The sequence below is a fragment of the Colius striatus genome, chromosome 1 (genome assembly GCF_028858725.1).
Source record: "Colius striatus isolate bColStr4 chromosome 1, bColStr4.1.hap1, whole genome shotgun sequence".
Taxonomy (NCBI): Eukaryota; Metazoa; Chordata; class Aves; order Coliiformes; family Coliidae; genus Colius; species Colius striatus.
Window position 1 is genome coordinate 196790833 of NC_084759.1, and position 20878 is coordinate 196811710.

Consider the following 20878-nt stretch of genomic DNA (forward strand, 5'->3'; position numbering starts at 1 on the left):
ACTCTCAAACAGAAGGCAATTTTGTCCCTTTCAGTGAGATTCACATTTAATTTTAATTATACACAACTAAAAGCTATATGTCACAGAAGAGAAGGTGGCACATAGCCCTTTACAGAATAAAATATTATCCTCCCTAAAACCTTTATCAATTCTCTGTCAATTTAAATCAACTCTTCTACTTTTTTTTTTTTTTAAATCACATAGGCTTTAGAAATGTGAGACCTTACTCAAAATGAATCAAAACCAATGGGAGATTTCTTTCATTGGGTTTTAGATCAGATCATCTTGTGAAATACAGGCAGCTTTGGCATTTTGCCCATGTTTCATGTTGTTAAAACTTCCATGAAATTATAAGGTATACATATATTACTGGGAAAGGGTCCCACATCTACTTTGTGCCTGTGAAAACTGGCTCCCTGAAACCAAATCTAAATACTATCTTTTCCCACAGATGCTCTTTATACCCAAGAGGACTGTCGGAGGTACAAGCCATAAGAGAGCTATATCCTTTCTCTGATGATCTGAGAAAAAAAAAGTATTCTAATTTGTTTTCCTCACAGAGTTTTTCCCTCTTTGAAAAGACAAAGTATGTTTACTAAACTACCTCTTTAGAATGAAGTAGTAATTTTAGTGTTTGTTTTCCAGTTGAGGCTTTTGAGATGCAATCTTTTTATGTTGTTATAACATCCACATTAAATTAGAGACAGTCTTGAAAATCTTCAATCTACAAGATATATCAAGCACAGAGAAACACCTACTACCACTCAGCTTCTGCAGTTCACCTCTTGGATCAACTCTTGTGATGTGAGCCTTGTTTCATCTCAGTTATCCTTTTTATCTTTCCTTTCTTTGCTGAACAACTTTTCCCTACAGTTTTATGCAGCCGGTATTTGTACTTAAAAAAAAAATCATAATTCCAAAGTAGTATTTTCATGACCTTTTGTCTTTACTTTTAATCCCTGTTGGCACACAAACAGAAGCCTACACATTATCATCACACCAAATGCTGTCTCGGAAATACCAGATCTCAGAAAACTGCCATTTACACAGAAGAATATAAAATGATACCATTGGTTAAAAGATAAGGCACACTGAAAAGATTTTAATGTGATAGCTAATTCCTAAAAGTCTGAGTTTCAACCTTCATATAAGTAAGTGGATGCTAACAGGCCATCCATAAAGACTTCCCTTGTTAAAATACAAATGAGATATCCCTTATGTTTATACATGTGTAAGTACAATTAATATTACAACCCAACTGGAAACAAAATTGCTTTAGTTAACCAACCATTGCAAGGCAATCAAATGTGGTATCAAATGTAATTGTAAAAGATCCATTTGGGGAATAACTGCAATTACTTCATACAGAATTTTCCCCTCCTTCCAATTCATGTACAATTTTTTTCACGCATCTCTACACCAGAAAAATAATTAGACCATCACAAGTGTCAAAACCACCCCCTTTCACTTTGCAGCATACAAGACAATTCAAAATGACAAGACCGTTTCATTTAGAAATATTGGTTTGCACCTCTGATTTGTAACTGCATTAATTTAAAAACATTTAAGTAGGTTTTATTTTGCCAGCTGTACACACAACTAGGGAATTAGGCAATACTGATGGAATAGGAAGCAGAGAATGGTATTTCTTTATTTGCCTGAAGCTAAACACTTTGGATTTGCTTTTATAAACTTCACCAATATTCTCTGAAGACTTAGTAGTTTTCTAACAGGTAAGTATTATTTTAGGGCTGTAAACTAAGGTTCAGATTTTTTAATTGGTTTTATGCTTAATCGGGAAACAGCAGATTATAATTCAATAAAAATGATTTCTTTCTCAGAAGAAATTTGGTATTATTAGTTATAATTCTTAATATACCTTTGAATCAGTTTGCACTTTTTAGTAAATTAATTTGTAGTCATCAAAATTATGTTGATATAATACCAAAATCTATTTTGATCTTTATTTCTGTCACTAAGGTAAAAACTAATGGTAGATTTGTAAGATATGTGTTCTTAACTAATTTGAGATTTCTTTTTGCTCTTGAGACATGCAAAAAAGTGTTTATGTATTAGTAAAAATAATATATTAATCTACATATTTGGAAAGCTATGCAAACTGATAGAAGGATAGAATACCAAAAATACTTTAGTCAACACCAGATATTCATGGCTATTCTTTTTGTTTTGGTAAAGAGGAACATCTTATTTCAAATAAAACCAAAATAAATTTTGAAAACTTAAATTTTGGTAAAGATTCCTAGCAAGAGGATCTTCCAGGAAACTATGTTAAGATATATGGAGGACAGGGAGGTGATTTGAGACAGCCAACACAGCTTCACCTAAGGCAAATTGTGTCTAGCAAATTTGGTAACCTTCTACAACATGGTTATAGCATTTGTGGAGAACGAAAGAGCGACTGATATCTTCTATCTTGATTTGTGCCAAGCATTTGATACTGCTACACAAGATCCTTGTCTCTAAAATGGACTTGCAAACTATGCTACAAATATTCATATTTTGAATAAAGTGTTAGAATAGACTAACAATCTTTTGATTGACTGTTTCATTTAGAAATGCAGCTCTGTATAGACACTGATATTATATCCAGTCCTCTTTGCCTTTCTTCTTTGAATTTGTTCCACTGAAGTCAGCCCATATATTCTTCCACAGAAGAAATGTGTGTAATATTTTCTCCTTAAAACTCCATAGCTATTATTTGGCTGTAATCTGACTCTCAAGGACAATGCTGATGGTGAGCTAATTACGAATAGAAATAGATTGTCCCAGAGAGTTTCTTACTACATCGTGCAATGTTGCTGGAAGGGCTTTCTTCACCTAAAACCAAACTTTTGACAAGAAATAAACCTCATATAGCATGATATAGACCATTCATAATTCTATCAGAAGTACTTTCAGAACCTTCATCTGCAGAAGGTTTATAGTATATCTTCTATTTTCCATCACAGCCATTAGGAGAATCTTCCAGTGAAAATTAAGTTTATCAGAAACTAATTTGAGCAGGCATTTTCTAAAATGTAGGCCAGAAGAGAAGAAAGATTACTTCTGGCAAAAATGGAACAAATTAAATTATAAGAGGCTTAATACGTTTATTTGAAATTTAATTGCATAACCTAATGTCAAGGTTATTATTTGGTGCACATTGTTCTCATCCAAATTCAGAACAGTAAAGCACAAGCTCAGTTTGGAATTACTTCATTATAAATCTGCATAAAAGAGTATTTTTCAATTTTATTTTATTCTGACCACAGCCTTTGCCTGAGTCACAGCATTAATATAAAATCATGTTTCAAAAGTACTTTGAGATCTCTCCTTGGCAAAGAATTCTGATAAGACCAGATTTTTCTCTGGTACAACTGACTTCTAACGTGAGATGGTGGTGTAGTGATGTCTGTGTGTACAATAAGAAGCAAAACTATTAGAGCATCTGATTGTACTCACACTGTTCTGCACTAAGTCCATCAAACTGCAGGTTTTGATTTCTATTTAAAATAGAGACAAATTAGCAGAAAAAGTCGCTGGGTCATTCTCATTATTGCATCTCTATGGAATATGCATTCTGTGTTTTACTGTGCACTAGGAGCTGTGCCTGGACAGAGAGCACACCTTCACCGCATCCAAACTCTTTGCACTCCTAGAACCTGTCACTCTTGGCTGACTTACTTGTCCTGATCTTGGTCAGGCTCTGTGGGGGTGGGTGAAGGATCTGTTTCTTTTCACTTCTCTCAGTGTCTGAGAAACATTGGATCAGAAGGAACCTTATAGAACACTATTGTGCTTTTAGCTGCATACCACTACAATTTCAATGGGTGTGCAAACACAGTCTAGGTTTTTAACAGCATCACGTAAAAGCACCATCTGCTTTTATTTCTGAAGGAACGGGTAATGAAGGCATAATAAATGACTTTGACACTTAGCAGGGAACTGTAGCCTAAAATTAACAGGCTTATAATCATGTAGCACGACATTAATCAGGCTTGATCACCAATACAGAATTAGTGTTGTACATTTTACAATCATTTCACTTGCTTTTCTGTAAAGTCTGAAATGATTGAATAAGATAGTTGAGTTTTTGACCAGGTTAGGGTCTCTTTTAGTAATACTAGAATACTGAGAAGAGATGTAGTTTTCAAAATATGGAAAAGGATTCTAAAAAAACAGTCTGATTCCCAATATAGACAATCCTTTAGATAACCAAATCCTTCAGTATTAAACTTATGTCCTGCTCTTTTTTTTTTCCCACCACACAAGCAAAAAATAAATTGTAAAAGTCATTTTATGATTCCGTGTTTCTGACAGCAACCATCACTCTGTCTACTCTGTGATTATCCCTTGTATAACAAAACAGATGTGTTGTGTACACCTCAGAGCCACATCCCTGGGTCTGTGAAGCTCTCTAGGAGCATCTGAAGTGGGAAGTTCATTTCATTCTCTAGACACCTGAGACTTAGGTTACTGAAGAAAATAAAACACTCATTCATAAACAGTCAGTGACACCTTCTGTGGTGGATATATAAACAACATGTTTGTAGCAATATAGTTAATATTTCAAAGAAATAATCCAAGAAGGTTAAAAGTAGAAAAACTGAAACTCACCCCAAACTCATCCCTCCACTGATGTGATGCTTGGTACTTCTCTGCTTCTTTAGCAAGGCGCTGAAGACCAAAGAGAGAACACACATTTTAGTTCTTACTAATTCTTCACATAACAATTTTTTTTTCATTTACACATTTTAATTATGTCATTTTCTATATATCTATGCTTTTTGCACTTACTTGAATATTAAATATATTTAAGTGAAGATACATTATCTCATTTCAAAAGTGCTATTTTTGGCATATTATTTATTTAAATATTGTAATCATACATTAGAAAATGTAACCCTTATTCTAAAGTCACTTAAGAAGTTGCAACCAGCAATGCTGGGGGAATCATTCTACCTCTCTAGTCTCAGTTCTCATGAGATGCCACCTAGAGTACTGCATTCAGCTCTCTGGTCTCCAAAATAAGAAAGACAAAGAGCTGTTGGAGCAAGTCCAGAGAAGGGCCATGAATTTAAAGAGAGGGATGGAACACTTCTGCTATGAGGACAGGTTGAAAGAGTTGGGGTTGTTCAACCTGGAGAAGAGACGGCTCTGGGGAGTCATTAGAGCTGCCTCCCAGTACTTAAAGTGGCTGACAAAGTTTCAAGTGATTTCAAGTGGCCCTTGAAATTTTTTCAAGGGCGTGTAGTGACATGATGAGGGGTAATGGCTGCAAACTGAAAGAGGGGAGATCTAGATTAGGTATTAGGAAGAAGTTCTTCACTGTGAGAGTGGTGAGATATTCATCGGATAACTAGGGATGAAGATGCTTTATTGTGTGACATGTGCACAATAAGCCTGACAATCCTCTTAATATTCAGACCAATTCATACACAAAATGAACTGGTGGTCTAAGTCACATTTTCAGTTGAATGAACTGTCAAATCTTGCTAACAACAAGAGCATGACCAGAAAGTTCAAGTAAGCTGGAATTACAGACATGGTGCTGTCAGAACCTCACCTCAGCCCCGTGCAGGATAGTAAGTGCTATGTTACCTGATCCCATGAGGGCAGACCCCCTTCCCCTCTAAAAACCATAAAGATGATTAACTTCACAAAGCAAAACTCAGGATATTTTCCTTTCTTTTGCACTTGTAATCATCCTATATAAACAAAAATAAACCCAAATAACTTGCACGCTCTCTTGACAGAAAAATTCTCCCCACTCCTTTGTTTAATTATGAATTAAAATGATTCTTGGCTAATAGAAAGCTACAAGCATCTTAAAGACATTGACAACTGGAGGCACCCTCCAGGGTAGTCAAATGCCACATTTAAAAAAGAAAAGCAATATAATTTGATGCATTACATTGAGAAAAAGCACAGTGCAACTCTCCCTTGATTGCACTGGAGAAACACTTTAGATACTCACAGTATTTTCAGTTTTCTGGTCATATACTAGAACAATTTTGTCCATCTACTTTCATCACTCAGTTTAGCCAGTTCTGTACCTAAATTTGCATATCCTCTGATGAGTTCAAGCTGATTAAGTCACGTTTCACCAGACTGTAGCAAAGCAAGATATGACTTACTACACACGTAAATATCTGCAGTTGACACTGTCCTCAAATTTCTCTCACAGTCTACTTCATTGCCCTAAGGTATACATAGAATAGAAATTGTTTTCCACAAATAACAGTGGAATGCAAATGCACAAACAGATAATTGGTCATGAGGGGAAATATATGACCATTAACATTATTTGAAGTTTCACATGGAAAGACATGCAGCCATGCTTGAAATTCCTAAGATCCATGAAAAGTGGGTAGATTCCTCACCTAATATCTGCACTATATAAAGCACAAATGCTAAAAGAATTTAAAAGTTGTTTGTTTTCTGTTGTTTTGTGGTAGAGGTTTTTGTCTCAAATAGAGAAAAAAAATAACATCTCCCCAGAAAAGAAATCCTGTATTCTTATTCACCTTGAAAAATTTCTCAGTCAGTTTTAAGTTAGAACCCATCCTAAGTAGCCTGCTAAAATAATACTTCATGCAATTTTTTATAATTCTTTATTTTTTAAGAGAGCTTCCAAAATGAGAAGGTGTCATCTGTGATATGTGTATAGAGTACTGTTAAAGGTAATCAAGCTCATATGAAAGCACAAGCAACTGGTAATAGAGAAATAATAATGAACTACGAGAAAAATGCTGTTCCTTGCCTCCAAAAAAACCTGAACATCTTACTGGAAGTACACAGAACAACAAGTCAAGCCTACACACACTGGCTCCAGCAACCAACTGAGATACCTTTTTGGTGTCTTCACTGCTTAATGTCTGCATTTTGTTCTGCTGCATAACAATGAATTTAATTTTTGCACCAGTGATTGGACCAATTTTCCAAATTATATCCAAAAGTTTAGCTGGAATGAATATTTAGAATGCATTTCCTAGTATCCTGTGCCAGAGATATAATCAAAGCCTAGCCAACTTGATATTAATTAATCCTGTATTATTTTCCATGAAACAATCATCAATACCATCAACAAGTCCTATAAATGCTGCACAAATTATTTGTAGTCAGTATAGTGTCCATTAGTCACAACTAGAATAAATCTGTAAGTTTAGAGGTCACAAGTCATTTTATGTCTCAAAATGGGGATAAATATTGTATTTTCACTTTCTATTACTGCAACAGAACAGTCCTACCATCCTACAGCTGTGTAAGTTACATATGCACAAACCATACAGGATGATTTCCTAAACACCAGACTGCTACAGTACTCTCAGTTGATCTCCAGTAGAATAGCCGTCATCAGCATTGATGTGCAGGGTATCACAAGGACACAGATCAGTGTGAATGCTTTTAAATATACTGCTTTATTGATAGGAAGTTTGTGCATGCAAAACCCAGTATCATTCTCTCCTGTGCATGACCTTATATTGCTAGGAAAGAGTATATAGGAAGATATATGCTAGGAAGATATATGAAGATAGGATGTTCTCCTAAGTTTTTAATTTCTATGCAAGGAGAACTGTGCTGGTACAGCAACATGGAGTCTAATAACTGAGACATTCACCCTTCCACTGGGAGAGCTTTGTTAAGAGCCAGAGTAAGAAGTCAAGACCCTGGGTCAAAAAGAGCTAGATTGTGAAGCAAACTCAAGTTACCTATGCCCTTTATTGTAACACAAGAAGAGACTAATTTTTCATCTCTCTCAAAGAAATAGTGCCTGCTTCCTTTTGAGGTATGCCAATGTCAGGTCTTGCCTTCTATGTTTTGATGGAAGAGTCTCTGGAGAACACCAACAGAGGAGTAACACAACAGCAGGCTGACAGCTGACACTTAGCATTTTCCCTCTCATTATACTGAGAGTTTCATAAGGTAATGCCTTCTTTAACATTGTGACCCACTGCAGTTCCATACAGGTTTCACTAGCAAATATTAAAATTTTGAGATTCATATTTTTATATGTACAAAAGTAAGCAGAAATGGTTCTAAAATAAACATGCAAAACATTAGTTCTGATTATTAGATTTTAATAATTTCTTACTCCATATCTCTAAATGCATGCCCTGAAGACAAAAGCTGTGAGATGTTTTCAGGCCTTGAATCAAGCTCCGTTTAACATTTTAAATAGAGATGGAAAAACTAAACACCACTGAAAATGGGAACAGGAACAAAACTAACTGAACCATTCTGGCTTACTTCAACATTTTTAAATAACCCTACTTTGTGCAGTCTGCTGGAAAGCAAGGATTTCAGATTATGGCAAGGAAACTCTAATTACTCTCAAGTAGTACATAAATTGGGAAACCATGACCAGGAAGAGTGAGCTGCCAAAGCTAACAAAATGATGCAGCACCTATTCCTCTGCTTTTGGAGGAAGTCTGACAGCTGTGAGATGGTGCTTCTAAGAAAGAGAACAAAAGGCCTGGTGCCAGATTCAGTCAGTGCAATTAACACAGCAGGTAATGTCAAGTTTAAGGTGAAGAATTTGTTTAATAAATGTTCCTATATGAAACAATTGTTTCTATCTGTTTTTAAATTTATCTTTACTTTTTGTTTGTTTGTTTGTTTGTGGGTTTTTTAGGAGTAGGAACTGCTCTCTCTCTTGCTGTTTTCTAAATATTGGTGCATTATTTCCAGGAATTTTCAGAATACTTAGCTCATCAAGAAAAGAACTATTATCCCTTCAAAGATGGCAACTGCCCATAAATAAATATTTTTAATAAAATGTTGAAAGAAGTCAAGAGTCTTCTTCTTTACATCTTTTGAAAACAATGGTTACCACAAAAGCAAAACAGGGATTAGGAAAGATAGACAAGATACAAGTGTTACTTACTCCATCAGCCTATGAACTTTTCTTTAACTTCAAAAGATTGCACACACATACACACACACACAAAAGAAAAGCAAACTAACAACTAAAAAAACCTAGAGTTTAGCTGCCTGTCAATCTCAAAACTGTCCATTTTTGAACGATGTGTCCCCAGGTTCCAAGTGCATGTTACTACCTATGAAAGGCAGCCTTTGATGTAGCACAGACCACAAGAAAGAGTCCTGAAGAGTATTTATCTGATCTGTAAAGATCAACTCCCTAGAAGGCTTATTCATCTTCCAGACTTCATTTTTGTGCGTGTATGTCATATCTTTATCTCCCCCTAGCCAGCACAGAATTCTGATAGCTAATGGCCCAATTACAATTATATTCAATCCGATGAAGTAAATCTCTTTTGTACTTCTCACTCTCCTTTAAGCATTTTATCTTCACTATCCCTTGAAACATTAAGCTATTATAAAATGTGTAAGTTTAGAGATATTAGCCATCAATAGCCTCACAAAGCTTTCTAAAATATCAAATCCATGGATTTTTTTAATGCTATTTTAAGAAGATAAATATCTAGGGAGAATAATCAGTATCAAGCTTCAATAGAGCTATATAGAAACATACAATTAACTTCAAATCCTGATTTGAAAATATCTAAATAGTCAATCATGTTCTTCCATGAACAGTACAGAAGTCAAAAGAATATGTGTAAAAGCAGTTTCACACATGGTTTTCATATATGTAACGGAAATACAAGTATCACTCCTCTGTAGATGTCTATGAATTGCATCTAAATTATAAGAGAGAAATTTGTAGAAAAGATTTTGTAAGATTGGGATAAGGTATCTGAAGTGCCAATGGAAGGCCTAGACTGTTATTTCACTACAGCTTTAATACAGATTGATTAAAAAAATAATTAAAGAATTGCATTATCACCTCAGTAAGCTGTTACTTTATATACTAAACCAAATTACAACTCTTTTCTTCAACCTTGATTCTACTGTCTTGCATAGAGTTTGTTACATATTTGTAGTGACTCTTGTTAATAAATTAGCTGAATACCCTATTCATTAATTTCCTATTAGCCTATTGTAGAAAAAAAACATCCAATTTTGCTTCAGATGTGATTTTAAACCCCCGCAAATGGGAAGGTCAGTGGCCCAAAAGTGAGCAAGGAAGTGCTAATGAATGTAAGATCATCACTTCCATATAAATACATACGGACTTATTTTTCTTTGTCTTCATTTTCATTTCCCTACTGGAGCATAGAAGGGGTTAATAGGGACTGTTTAACCTTTTATATGTAACTTTTATGAAAATATTTGCTATATGACCTTTCTCACAAGTGGGCATTAATAATAATCATCAGCACAAAAGCTGATCTGTATTTGTTGAAGCTGTGGAACATTAGTTTTGATAAGATGGTCCCAAGAATAAAACATCTGAAACTACAACATACACTAAATTTCACAAACATACACTAAATTTTGCTAATTTAAGTTGCAATCACAAGGTTTAAGATTCCCCCCCCAAATAAACTTTTTTGCTTTTAAAAATATGTTGTTTGTTAACACTACAGCATATAAGTTTGTGTTAATTCATATTTTCCTGTCTCAAATAAGAACTGTTATCCTATGCACTGCTGTATTCCACAAGGTAAATACCACAACCCTCAGTGTAAGTGCAATATGAATTTTAATACACAGATTTTTTAAGTTTGAGGGTTTTTTTATGATGACTAACAGTAGGTATTTGGTTTGTGCTGATCTGCAGCATGGCTTTATTTCCTGTATTTACACTGCAGAGTCACAGTCTTTCTCCTGCCCTGTCATCTGTTGTGCCACATGATGGCAGTCTGATCTGTGGTCTGTTAATAAGGATATCTAAAGCATATAAGGTCACAGGCAGAATGTTTATAATTGGTCTCCTAGATTCAACATAGAGTTCACATGATATATTCCCCAGCTACTCTCTGGAGCCAGTTTCACTTTTGTCATCTGAGGCAGCAGATGAGTCATATTCATAAGGAAAAAGGGTTAGAGATCTGCTAACACGTGAGATTTACCTGAGCATTCTTTTTATAAATTACTGGCATAAATTTATCTAGAATTCAACACAATCATCAATTAGCACAATTTTTTAAAAAGCTGATGTTATTACACTATGGACTACAATTCAACTCCTCAAACTTTGTCTTCCTCTATTAACCATTATCAACAATCTAAACAGCTTTTTTTTTTTCCCCTAAACCAGCTATAGATTAATAAACTCAAATTTAATTAAAAAATAAATGGAAAATTATTTTACATATTTTGTGTGTTCGCTTAATGCATTTTGAACCATTTCTGCTTTCTTTACATGAATATTAATTCTAATGCTGACATTTTAAATCAGTTTTTCTAACAAGGCGACTCCATATCCAATACAAGGCTGTCACGTTGACTAAAAAGACATCTAATCGAATAATTTTATTATGATCTTCCACAAATTTAGAAGACAAGGCTTTAAAGGGTTTCTGTATTCCTTACAACTCTAATGAAAATTATTCCTTAAGATTCAAGAGCATCTTTATTCCTAACCAGGCTGACTCTTCACAAAGAAATGTTACCTTTTTAGTGGTTATCCAACTCCAAAGCAGAAGACTTAAAATAAATGAAGCCACTGGTTTAAATAAGATCAGAAGCCAATGGGAAGCTAAATCCGAACTAGAGTACTTGGAGTGATAATATTGTAGGTGAAGTTAATGCTTTCTGACATGAATAATCTTATTGATTTTAATAGGAAAAACTGAACTAGGGAGACTACTTAAATGAATGCATCACACATTTGGCTTTTGACATCTAAAATGTCGTGTGCAATCACCAGTCTCTGACAAAACTGTCACGTAAGAAAAGTCAAAAAGGATAAAATGAAAAGATCATTTGGCACAGTAGCACTTTTTCACTACATAAAAGTAGCCCTTCTGTAATATATGAACTAGAAATCCCTTCTCTCCTATTTCTTCCTTTCTCTTATTGTGTGAATTTAAGATTTTATCTAACAGTAGCAAACTGTCACAGAATAAAAGTGACACAGTGCAGTTACTTCTAATCCTAAAAGAGTGCTGAAAGAGACTTTTCCATATATAATGCTATAGTCTATACAGCTACATATAGTCTACATAGCTTTGTTTCTGATGCTCACAGTTGTAACTACTAAGACCATTGATACTAGATAAAAAGAGGCCTTACATGAGCAGTCAACAGGATAAATGAACTGCAGGTGCTGGACAAATCAAATACAGCTACAAGGAAGAACAGAGGGAGCACAGCATTGTCTTCCATGACTGGAACAGTGAGTCCAGTCCATGAGGTGTGAAATACCACACAAACCTGTTATCTTGCAGAATTAGAGTACAAAATAATTCTGTTCAGCTATTATTAAACAGCAATAAGGGATGTAGGAAATTCTCGTCAGAAGGCAGAGAAGCAGCATTCTTTAATTCTACACTTTCCACATTTACAGGAGGGAGGAAGGAGGTTCATTTCCCAAATCTGAGTATATTTCTAGGATGGTGTAAGTTGAGCGATATTATGACATCTTGATACTGCCAAAAAATGTTTCAGTAGACAAGATAGTAAGATAGAGAGAAATGTAAATGAAGGCATGAAGAAAAATGACCAGAAGAAATAGTCTGTCAAGTGCATCTTGACATCTAGCAGTGAAATTTTTCTAGAGTGGTGTATAAAAACAGCAAAAAACTACTTTTAACATATAATTTATCCTTCTCTTTTGCAGAGTTTTCAAACCCTTAGAGGTTATTATATTTTCACTGCAAAAAATCATATTCCTTAAATGCAAGTCACATTAGTATTATATTTTTAAACAAGTTCAAAGTGAAGGACATACACTGAAACCATTAGACTGAAATTGCCAGCTGCTTCAACAAATCACAAATTGTATACCACCACCAGCTCCAGTTCACTGCCTACTTAGGAAATTCTTCTAAGCTTCATAGCTGAGCTTGTATCTTCACAGGAATGATTAGAAGATGACACAGACATTGAGCAGGTGTGTCTTGGTACTCTGCTATTTCAACTGTAGTATATGTGTAGTTTTTAGCAACCAGAGAGAAATCAGGACTAGGCAAACTTATTTTAGAAATATCAAAATTACCACACTCCAGAACAAGTATTCCAAAATATCATCAGTGTTATTTTCCTCTAACTGAAATAAAACCCCTCAAACTTCTATGCACTTCAGCTTGCTTCACAGCTCCTTTAGTATTTCCTCATTAAGTATCCACTAAAAAAACAAAAAACTCAAACAAAAAACCAAACACAAAATACAACCCTTATTTGCTAAAATTTATTCATGTTAGCAGTTCCATTAAAATCTGACAAGGAGTCAGATGGGAACAGACACAACTGAAATATACATACAATTGCCTTATTTCAAAAAGAAAAGTAGGAAAAGCAAAAAATCAAGTAAATAGCTTCTTACTAAAGACAGAGAGAAGAACACATTGATACAGTCTTTCATCATTCAGGCAGGAGAACCTCTAATGATGCCACTTATCTTTAAACAAATGGGGGGATGCAACAGCAGTTGCATTTTGCCTCACTGTATAATTAAACTGAACAACAGAATGTTATTCAGAATCTTATTCAATTTAACAGAATGTTATCATTTTAGCTGGACCTGCTTCTGCAGGGGGGTTGGATTGGATGATTTCTAAAAGTCCCTTCCAACCCCTACCATTCTATGATTCTATGATTTTATATCAGTTCAATAACAATGTATTGAGTTATATCAACATACATTTGATATAATTCCATAACAGTATTCGATAGATTTTGAATGTATCAAATATTCTAATCACTGTTTGCAATTTTTTTTTGTAATTGTAGGATTCTTCTAGTTAATACAATTCACAGAAGTGAAGTATAGCTAGGTACAAAACAAGACATTTAAGGAAGTATAGTGAGTTCTGTTGGGATTTACTCGCAACTTGTGTGCTACAAAACCCATTTAGATGTAATGCCATTATAATCTCAAAAGATCAGAAAGCTGCCAATTTAAAATCTCCGCTAAAGACATAATCAGATCTTTCGTTTGGCCACATCATCGGAAAGAGCTTTAGGTTCTTCCAGAACTGCACACATCTTTTTATAAAGAACAAAAATCCATAATTTCAAGAAATAACAAGAGTGAACAGAGTTCATAACTACATCTTGCTTAGAATCAGAATAAATTGTTTTATTTCATTAAGACACATTCACAAACCTAAACCAGTATGCTAAAATCCAAAGTAGTTAATGATTTACAATAAAATGAAGATAGCAATGAAATCTTCAGGAGCATTTCCAGAAATGGACCTGTGAAATGTGCAGCTTTATTCATAATAAAATTCAGAGCTTGCACAGCAAATCTATAACGTGAACTTAAAAATAATAATAAAAAAACAATCAGCATCTTCTCGTAGGCTCTCAGATGCATACACTAAAACCAATTTTAATTTGATTGATTAAAAGGCCATAAATAAATGAATATATTTCATTAAAATCTATTTTAAAAACACAGCTGAATAACAAATGTCGCTTTAACAAGGGAAGATAGTGTATTAAACAGCTTTGCATATCAAGGAAAAAAGTGGAGCAGGTGGTAGGTTATAGCTGCTGAATAATCAACTTGATCTCATCAACAGTCAGTGGGTGAGAGCCAAGGAAACATGTTACTGTTAGCAACAGCAAAAACAAATGATACATTAATACTGCTTTCTATTTTCAGGCAACATTTCCCTAACAGAAATAATTCTAGTAAAAAGAAATAAAAAGTATTTAACTAGGAGTCCTGGAGAAAACTCAGCACAAAGGAAAATGACCTTCTTTCTACTGGCAAATTGTAACAACTTTTTCTATTTTCCCAGAGATAACAGGTCAGTCATGACAGATATGTTGGAAACACAACAAAGCCTCAACTGCTCCTTTCCCTGGCTTTGCATTGAGGTAACAAGATACACAAAGCTCCTTCATTCTTTTCTTATTAAATGGAGGGTAATAACATGCTGCTTCTAAAGTCTCCCAAATCTCTATTAAAAAAATGTTACACTCTAAAGCGTCTCTCTCTGCTGGAGAGATTCAAGGTTTAATTTTCAAGCATGGGTTTGTGATGTTTTTAAAAACAATTTATGTCCTTTGTCAGTAATTCCCCTTCTATAAAGGACTACATAGGATTTACTATTTTCTTTCTCTCCAGCAGAAGACTTTTTCAGATTGTAACATAAAAACAATTTCAATTAAAAGTAGACAAAAATGTAAGAGCTGGATTCTGAATATAGCATCTTCTTTGTTTCCTCAGTTCTCTTAGCTTCTGTAGAACCGTCCCATGTCCTTTAAACAAGGAAGAAGCTCAATACTTTTATGTTTTCAGTTTATTCTCGAATACAACTTCATTTCCCTGCTCTCAAATGTTTTACCCTAATATAGCTGCACAGTTGTAAAGCAACAGTTGCTGAATCTATTAACAAAAAACAATTTCAGTGAATGCAATCATCTCTCCTTCAGATATGAGTTCACCAAAGTTATGGAAGTATTAATTAGAGCCCCATAGGGCTAGCCATTAAAAGATCCATATTAATATATGGAGAGCTTTAGCAAATGCTTAAATGTCTCTCAAGATCACCAAGTTCCAAAGGAACTGTTTTTTTAGGATGAATTACAGAACCTACTAAAGTTCATGTGAGGACTTCCCCTGTCTGCATTGAAATATCACTCCTGCTGCCTCAAGAGATACTCTTTGTCTAGATTCAGTGATCACCAATAGCCGTGCATTGTTTCAGACATTATTTCTCTTCAGTAACTCTTGTCATTCCTACGTCATACACTGGACAACATATCACTTTCTTCTTCTGGGCAGCACAGTGTATTTCTGGGCATTATTGTGATTATAAAGAACATCTAACCTTGTTGAAGTATACCATTAACATCTTAAGGAAGCTGGTTCGCATATCTGCACTGTAAGATCTTAAAAATGGACTTACAGCATTCCTCAGGCAACAATGCAGGCTTGGGGATGAGTGACTGGAAAACTATCTGTCAGAAAAGGACCTGGGGGTGAAAAAGCAGCTGCCTGAACATGCCAGCAGTGTGCCCACGTGGCCAAGAAGGCCAACAGCACCCTGGCTTGTTTCAGAAATAGCGTGGCCAGCAGGACTAGGAAAGTGTCCTTGGCACTAGTGAGGCTGCATTATGTATACTGTGTCAGTTTTGTTCTCCACTAGGAGAGGGATACTGAGGTGCTGGAATGTATACAGAGACTGGCAAGGTAGCTGGTGAAAGGTCTGGAGAAGAAGTCTGAGGAAATTGGGTTTGTTTAGTCTGGAGATGAGAAGGCTGAGACCTTATTGTTCTCTACAAATACAAAAAGAGGCTGTAGTGAGGTGGAGGTCTGTCTCTTCTCTCAAGTAACAAATGATAGAATAAGAGGAAATGGCCACAAGTTGTGCCAGGGGAGGTTTAGAGAGGAGAATAGGAACAACTTTACCACTGAGAATGTTGTTAGACTCTTGCACAGGCTGTCCAGGGATGGTTCAGTCACAATCCCTGGAGATATTTAAAAGACATGTAGCTGAGGTGCTGAGGGACATGGTTTAGTGGTGGGCTTCCAGTGTTAATGGTTCAACTTGGTGATATTAAAGGTCTTTTCCAACCAAAATGGTTTTATGATTCTATGAAAAAAAAAAAAATAGTTTTCATCATAAAACCTACAGTTTAAAAACTATTGCTGCAGATTGTCATAGGTACACAAGTATTTAATATCTTTCCACACAAATTATGAAGTAAATACTGTTAACAGTATTTAACATATATAGGAAAGTAAAGCAGGAAGGTGAAATGATTTTACCAAAGTTCCACAAAAAATATGCCAGTAACACCTAAGTGTATAAAATCTATCCGTTGTATATTCTTTTCCGTTCTTTATGATTGTATACATCACCTACAGTCATGCTTAAAATGTATTTGATTGACTGTCCACATGAGTAATTTACATATTAGAATAAATATTTTAACTATAATTTCCTTCCAATTTTTACAAAAAACAAACAAACAAACAACTTCAGAGATTTTTCTAGTGTTACCCTCACAGGTGACACATTTGAGAACTACTACAAGCAGTTTGGGTTTATCCATGATGACTTCCACCAAAAGGTGTTTAATTAGGATGTCTCACACCTTTCTATGTATGAAAATCTAATTGCCACCTTCTAGCTCAAAGAACATAATCAAGAAGCATATCCAATCTCAAAACTGGCTAAGCATCTTCATGTCATTTCCACTTGTGGTGTTGCATCATGTATTTTTTTTCAGTCTTGTATGCTTCTTTTCTATAAAGGAAATATATTGAACCATACCATCAAATTTAGCACCTTCCAAAAAGTGTGTTTTCTTTTATTCCAGGCAGAGCTACTTACTGAATGTCAGCATCAGAATCAAAATGTGACTAGCAAAGAGAAATACAAAAAAACCTAAAACATAATTATAAGAAAGAAAAAAAGAGATATGTCAAAAATGTCACAGTACAAGTATAACTTAAACCATAATATTGCAGTACCTTGCTAGACTCGATGTTTGATGCAGCTAAATCAGTATGCTGCAGTTGACTCCAATTGAACTGAGTTGCACTTAAAACCTCATAGATCCTGCCCACAGGGAAAAATTTCTTCCACAGTCCCATTAAACTGCCACATTAGATAGCAGAGGTGATTTTCAGAAACCAGTTTGAATCTTAAATTATGAAATTTGAGCTGAAACTTGAAGGGTTCTGGCAGATTGGTAAAGGCTTAGATTTCATTTAAACTGTATAAAATGTTTTTTCACTCTAAGGGTGAGGGAGCAGTGGAACAGGCTGCCCAGAGAAGTTGTGGAGTATTCTTCCTTGGAGGTCTTTCAAGACCCGCCTGGACATGTTCCTATGCGACCTGATCTAGGTGACCCTGCTTCTGCAGGGCGGTTGGACTAGATGATCTCTAAAGGTCCCTTCCAACCCCTACCATTCCTGTAGGATTTCATAGAATTATGTTTGCCCTATATTATTAAGGAATACTGAAAAACAGATAATTTATGTAAGTGGAAAGGCAGACTTTCATAGTCTCTTCCCCATTAATGAAACATTAAGATTTGAAAACCCAGACACTTCATTCTCTCATTTAGGTCATCGGCAGCATTGGAATGTTGAATATCTGCTACCAGAGCTAGAAAGTGACTGTTAACACATATGTACAAAAGTATCTCATTCTCCTGCATGACACTAGCTTCTAGATTCAGATGTGTACACTGTATTAGTGTGGATTGAAAATGCATCTTCATGTTGCATCACATAATGACTTTTGATTCATCATAAGTTAGTTTTCCATAAATTAAATACATACAGAACAGAAGCTTTAGGGGAAAAAAAAAACCCCTCCAAACTTAAAGCCTTGTTCAATTAAATTACACCTGAGTTGAACCATATACTCAAGTCCTTGCCTATGTCCTGTGGTCAGGTGTTTTTAGCAAAACTTGAACTCAGGGTGTAAGGAATCCCTGTTGACGCTTCTCACCAGGATCTTCATGTTGTTGCACTGTAGTTGATTTTCTCAGTTCACGATCACTCACTACTTGGAAGTGTAGTTTATAAAACCAGACAGCTTGACATTCCTTTACAGATGAACAGTTACATAGTTCAGTCATGTTAGGACTGGAATGTCTTTCATAGGAGGAAAGGCTGCGGGAGCTGGGGCTGTTTAGTCTGGAGAAGAGGAGATTGAGGGGAGATCTTATTAACATTTATACATATCTAAAGAGTGGCTGTCAGGAGGCTGGGACATCCCTCTTTTCTATAGTTGCTAGCAACAGCACAAGGGGTAATGGGATGAAGCTGGAACACAAAAAGTTCCATTTAAACATAAGAAAAAACTATTTCACTGTGAGGGTGAGGGAGCCTTGGCACAGGCTGCCCAGAGAGGTTGTGGAGTCTCCTTCCTTGGAGGTCTTCAAGACCCGCCTGGACATGTTCCTATGCGACCTGATCTAAGTGAACCTGCTTCTGCAGGGGGGTTGGACTAGATGATCTCTAAAGGTCTCTTCCAACCCCTACCATTCTATGGTTCTATGATCTTCGATTATCAATGTAAATGGAAACAAAAGGAAAAATTGTGTGCTGTTTTCATAAAAATGCTGTGGAACACTCCATGACTAAGTTTTACAGGTACTGTATGCTCAGTAAACTGAGGAATGTAAAAAAGTAAAACTGACATTAAAAAAAATCACCCTTGAGAAAAAACCCAAACAAATCAACAAAAAAACCCCTCCCTTAACTAAAGGTAAAGAAATCTGCAGACTGCTTAAACTCATCCTTCTGATTTCAGGGTCCTTCCCACATTCAAAAAGACCATGATATTCTACAAGTGATATCTTTTTATTCCCTGAATCATCAGTCATTCTCTTTTGTGATCTTGCACAGGAAATTCTATGCATAGTCTGTAGCCTACTATTACCATATAGGGATATATAGATACACACATATTGAGTGATAGACCATTCTATGGTGAGCTGACTGCAATCATTAGAGCTAAAGCAGTCAAAATGGCATAATGACTTAATACCATCACATCAAACTTTTTGACTCCTTATATGCTGAAAAAAACTAAAACACCAAAATCTTCTGACACTTGGATTTGGAAATTCCTTTAGATTTTGAGCGATGTCAAATGTTAGACATCATATGAGAAAATGAAGTGTTAGTGTTACATAGAAATTTCTTCTTAAGAAGAATGCTTCCCAGATATAGTTGTGCCTGTGTCTGAATATTTTTGTCAAATACAAGCAAAGCTAGATTTTTAATTTTTTCATTTTTTTAAGTAGAAATTAAAGGAAAGAAATGCTTTCCTCCCATTTGGGGAAATACTTTGCAGTGTTATCAGAAGTTTTCTTAATGGCTTCAGTCAATTCAGAATAGCAAATATTTCTAAATAAGGATTTTGTGTCAGAGCATTTAAATAAAAAAATAGCCATGTTAAACTGAACATTTTTCTGTCTGAACATCTTCTAGCTAATCATCTCATGTACCTCACATGCAACCACAAATGAATTTACATATTTACATGATATTTATGCACTTGATCTTACATTTAATGAACTATTCGTGCTTTTTTTTTGAGCAGCAATGTTTGCAGTAGTTTAATAGCATTTTAGTATTATCCTCCCCATCTTAGCAAAAATCTAGTCAAAAGTCTCAGAAAACATGTTCCAATTTGAAATAGGAGGTTATGTTTGCTAATAATACTTGAAATGTTTATTTTTCAAAGATGCTGTTTCGAGGTATAGCACATTTGACAATGTCATAGAAATACTGTTCTTTCTTATTTTTAAACAATCAAGTTGTCAGATTTGTTTTAAATGGAATCCACAGCATTGTACCAAAATCTGCTCAGTCAGAAGTAGCTTATTAAGCAGATTTAGGTTTGTTTGGGTTGTTTTTTTCTGTTCTTGTTGCTTTGTTGTCATTGGTTAATTTATGGAAATAAAACTGATCATATGATGCCGTGAACCCTAAGCAATTTCTATTATTGTGCAAAACCTAGGTAGACAGTCTATAGAGGAACAGAAGGAAAAGCTAAGAAGCTGCAGCAAAAGACAACCATGCCATACGTGTCCCTAGAGATCAGGGTAACTTCCAAAAATCAGTGGCATGTATTAGAACTATACTGCATCTGCAGACAATTTAATTCTGGTCCAAATACATTCTTCTCCCAAAATTTGGCCTAAGCAGAATCTACATGTTTTTAATCAGGAATATAAACATCCACTACCTTAAAATCAATGAGATGACCCTAGATTCATCACCCCCTGAAACCTGAATGTTTTATTTAAGAGCCTGACTAGAGGGAGCCCACGGCAGAAGAGACGCCAGAAAGTTCTCCCCTACAGATCTATTCCTCTGTCTAGAAAATTATGATCAAAATTAATTGCTCTGCATTATAGGCTT

At 35.2% G+C, this 20878-nt stretch overlaps 1 protein-coding gene across 2 annotated transcripts in view; it reads right to left on the reverse strand.

The window, feature by feature from the left end:
- The window catches only part of CACNA2D1 (calcium voltage-gated channel auxiliary subunit alpha2delta 1), a 393756-nt gene that overhangs the window by 204536 nt on the left and 168342 nt on the right, over positions 1–20878 (reverse strand). For both annotated transcript variants that reach the window (XM_061989208.1, XM_061989201.1), the window contains exon 4: positions 4618–4677. In XM_061989208.1, coding sequence (XP_061845192.1) covers positions 4618–4677 — 60 coding nt within the window. The remainder of the gene's footprint in view (positions 1–4617; positions 4678–20878) is intronic.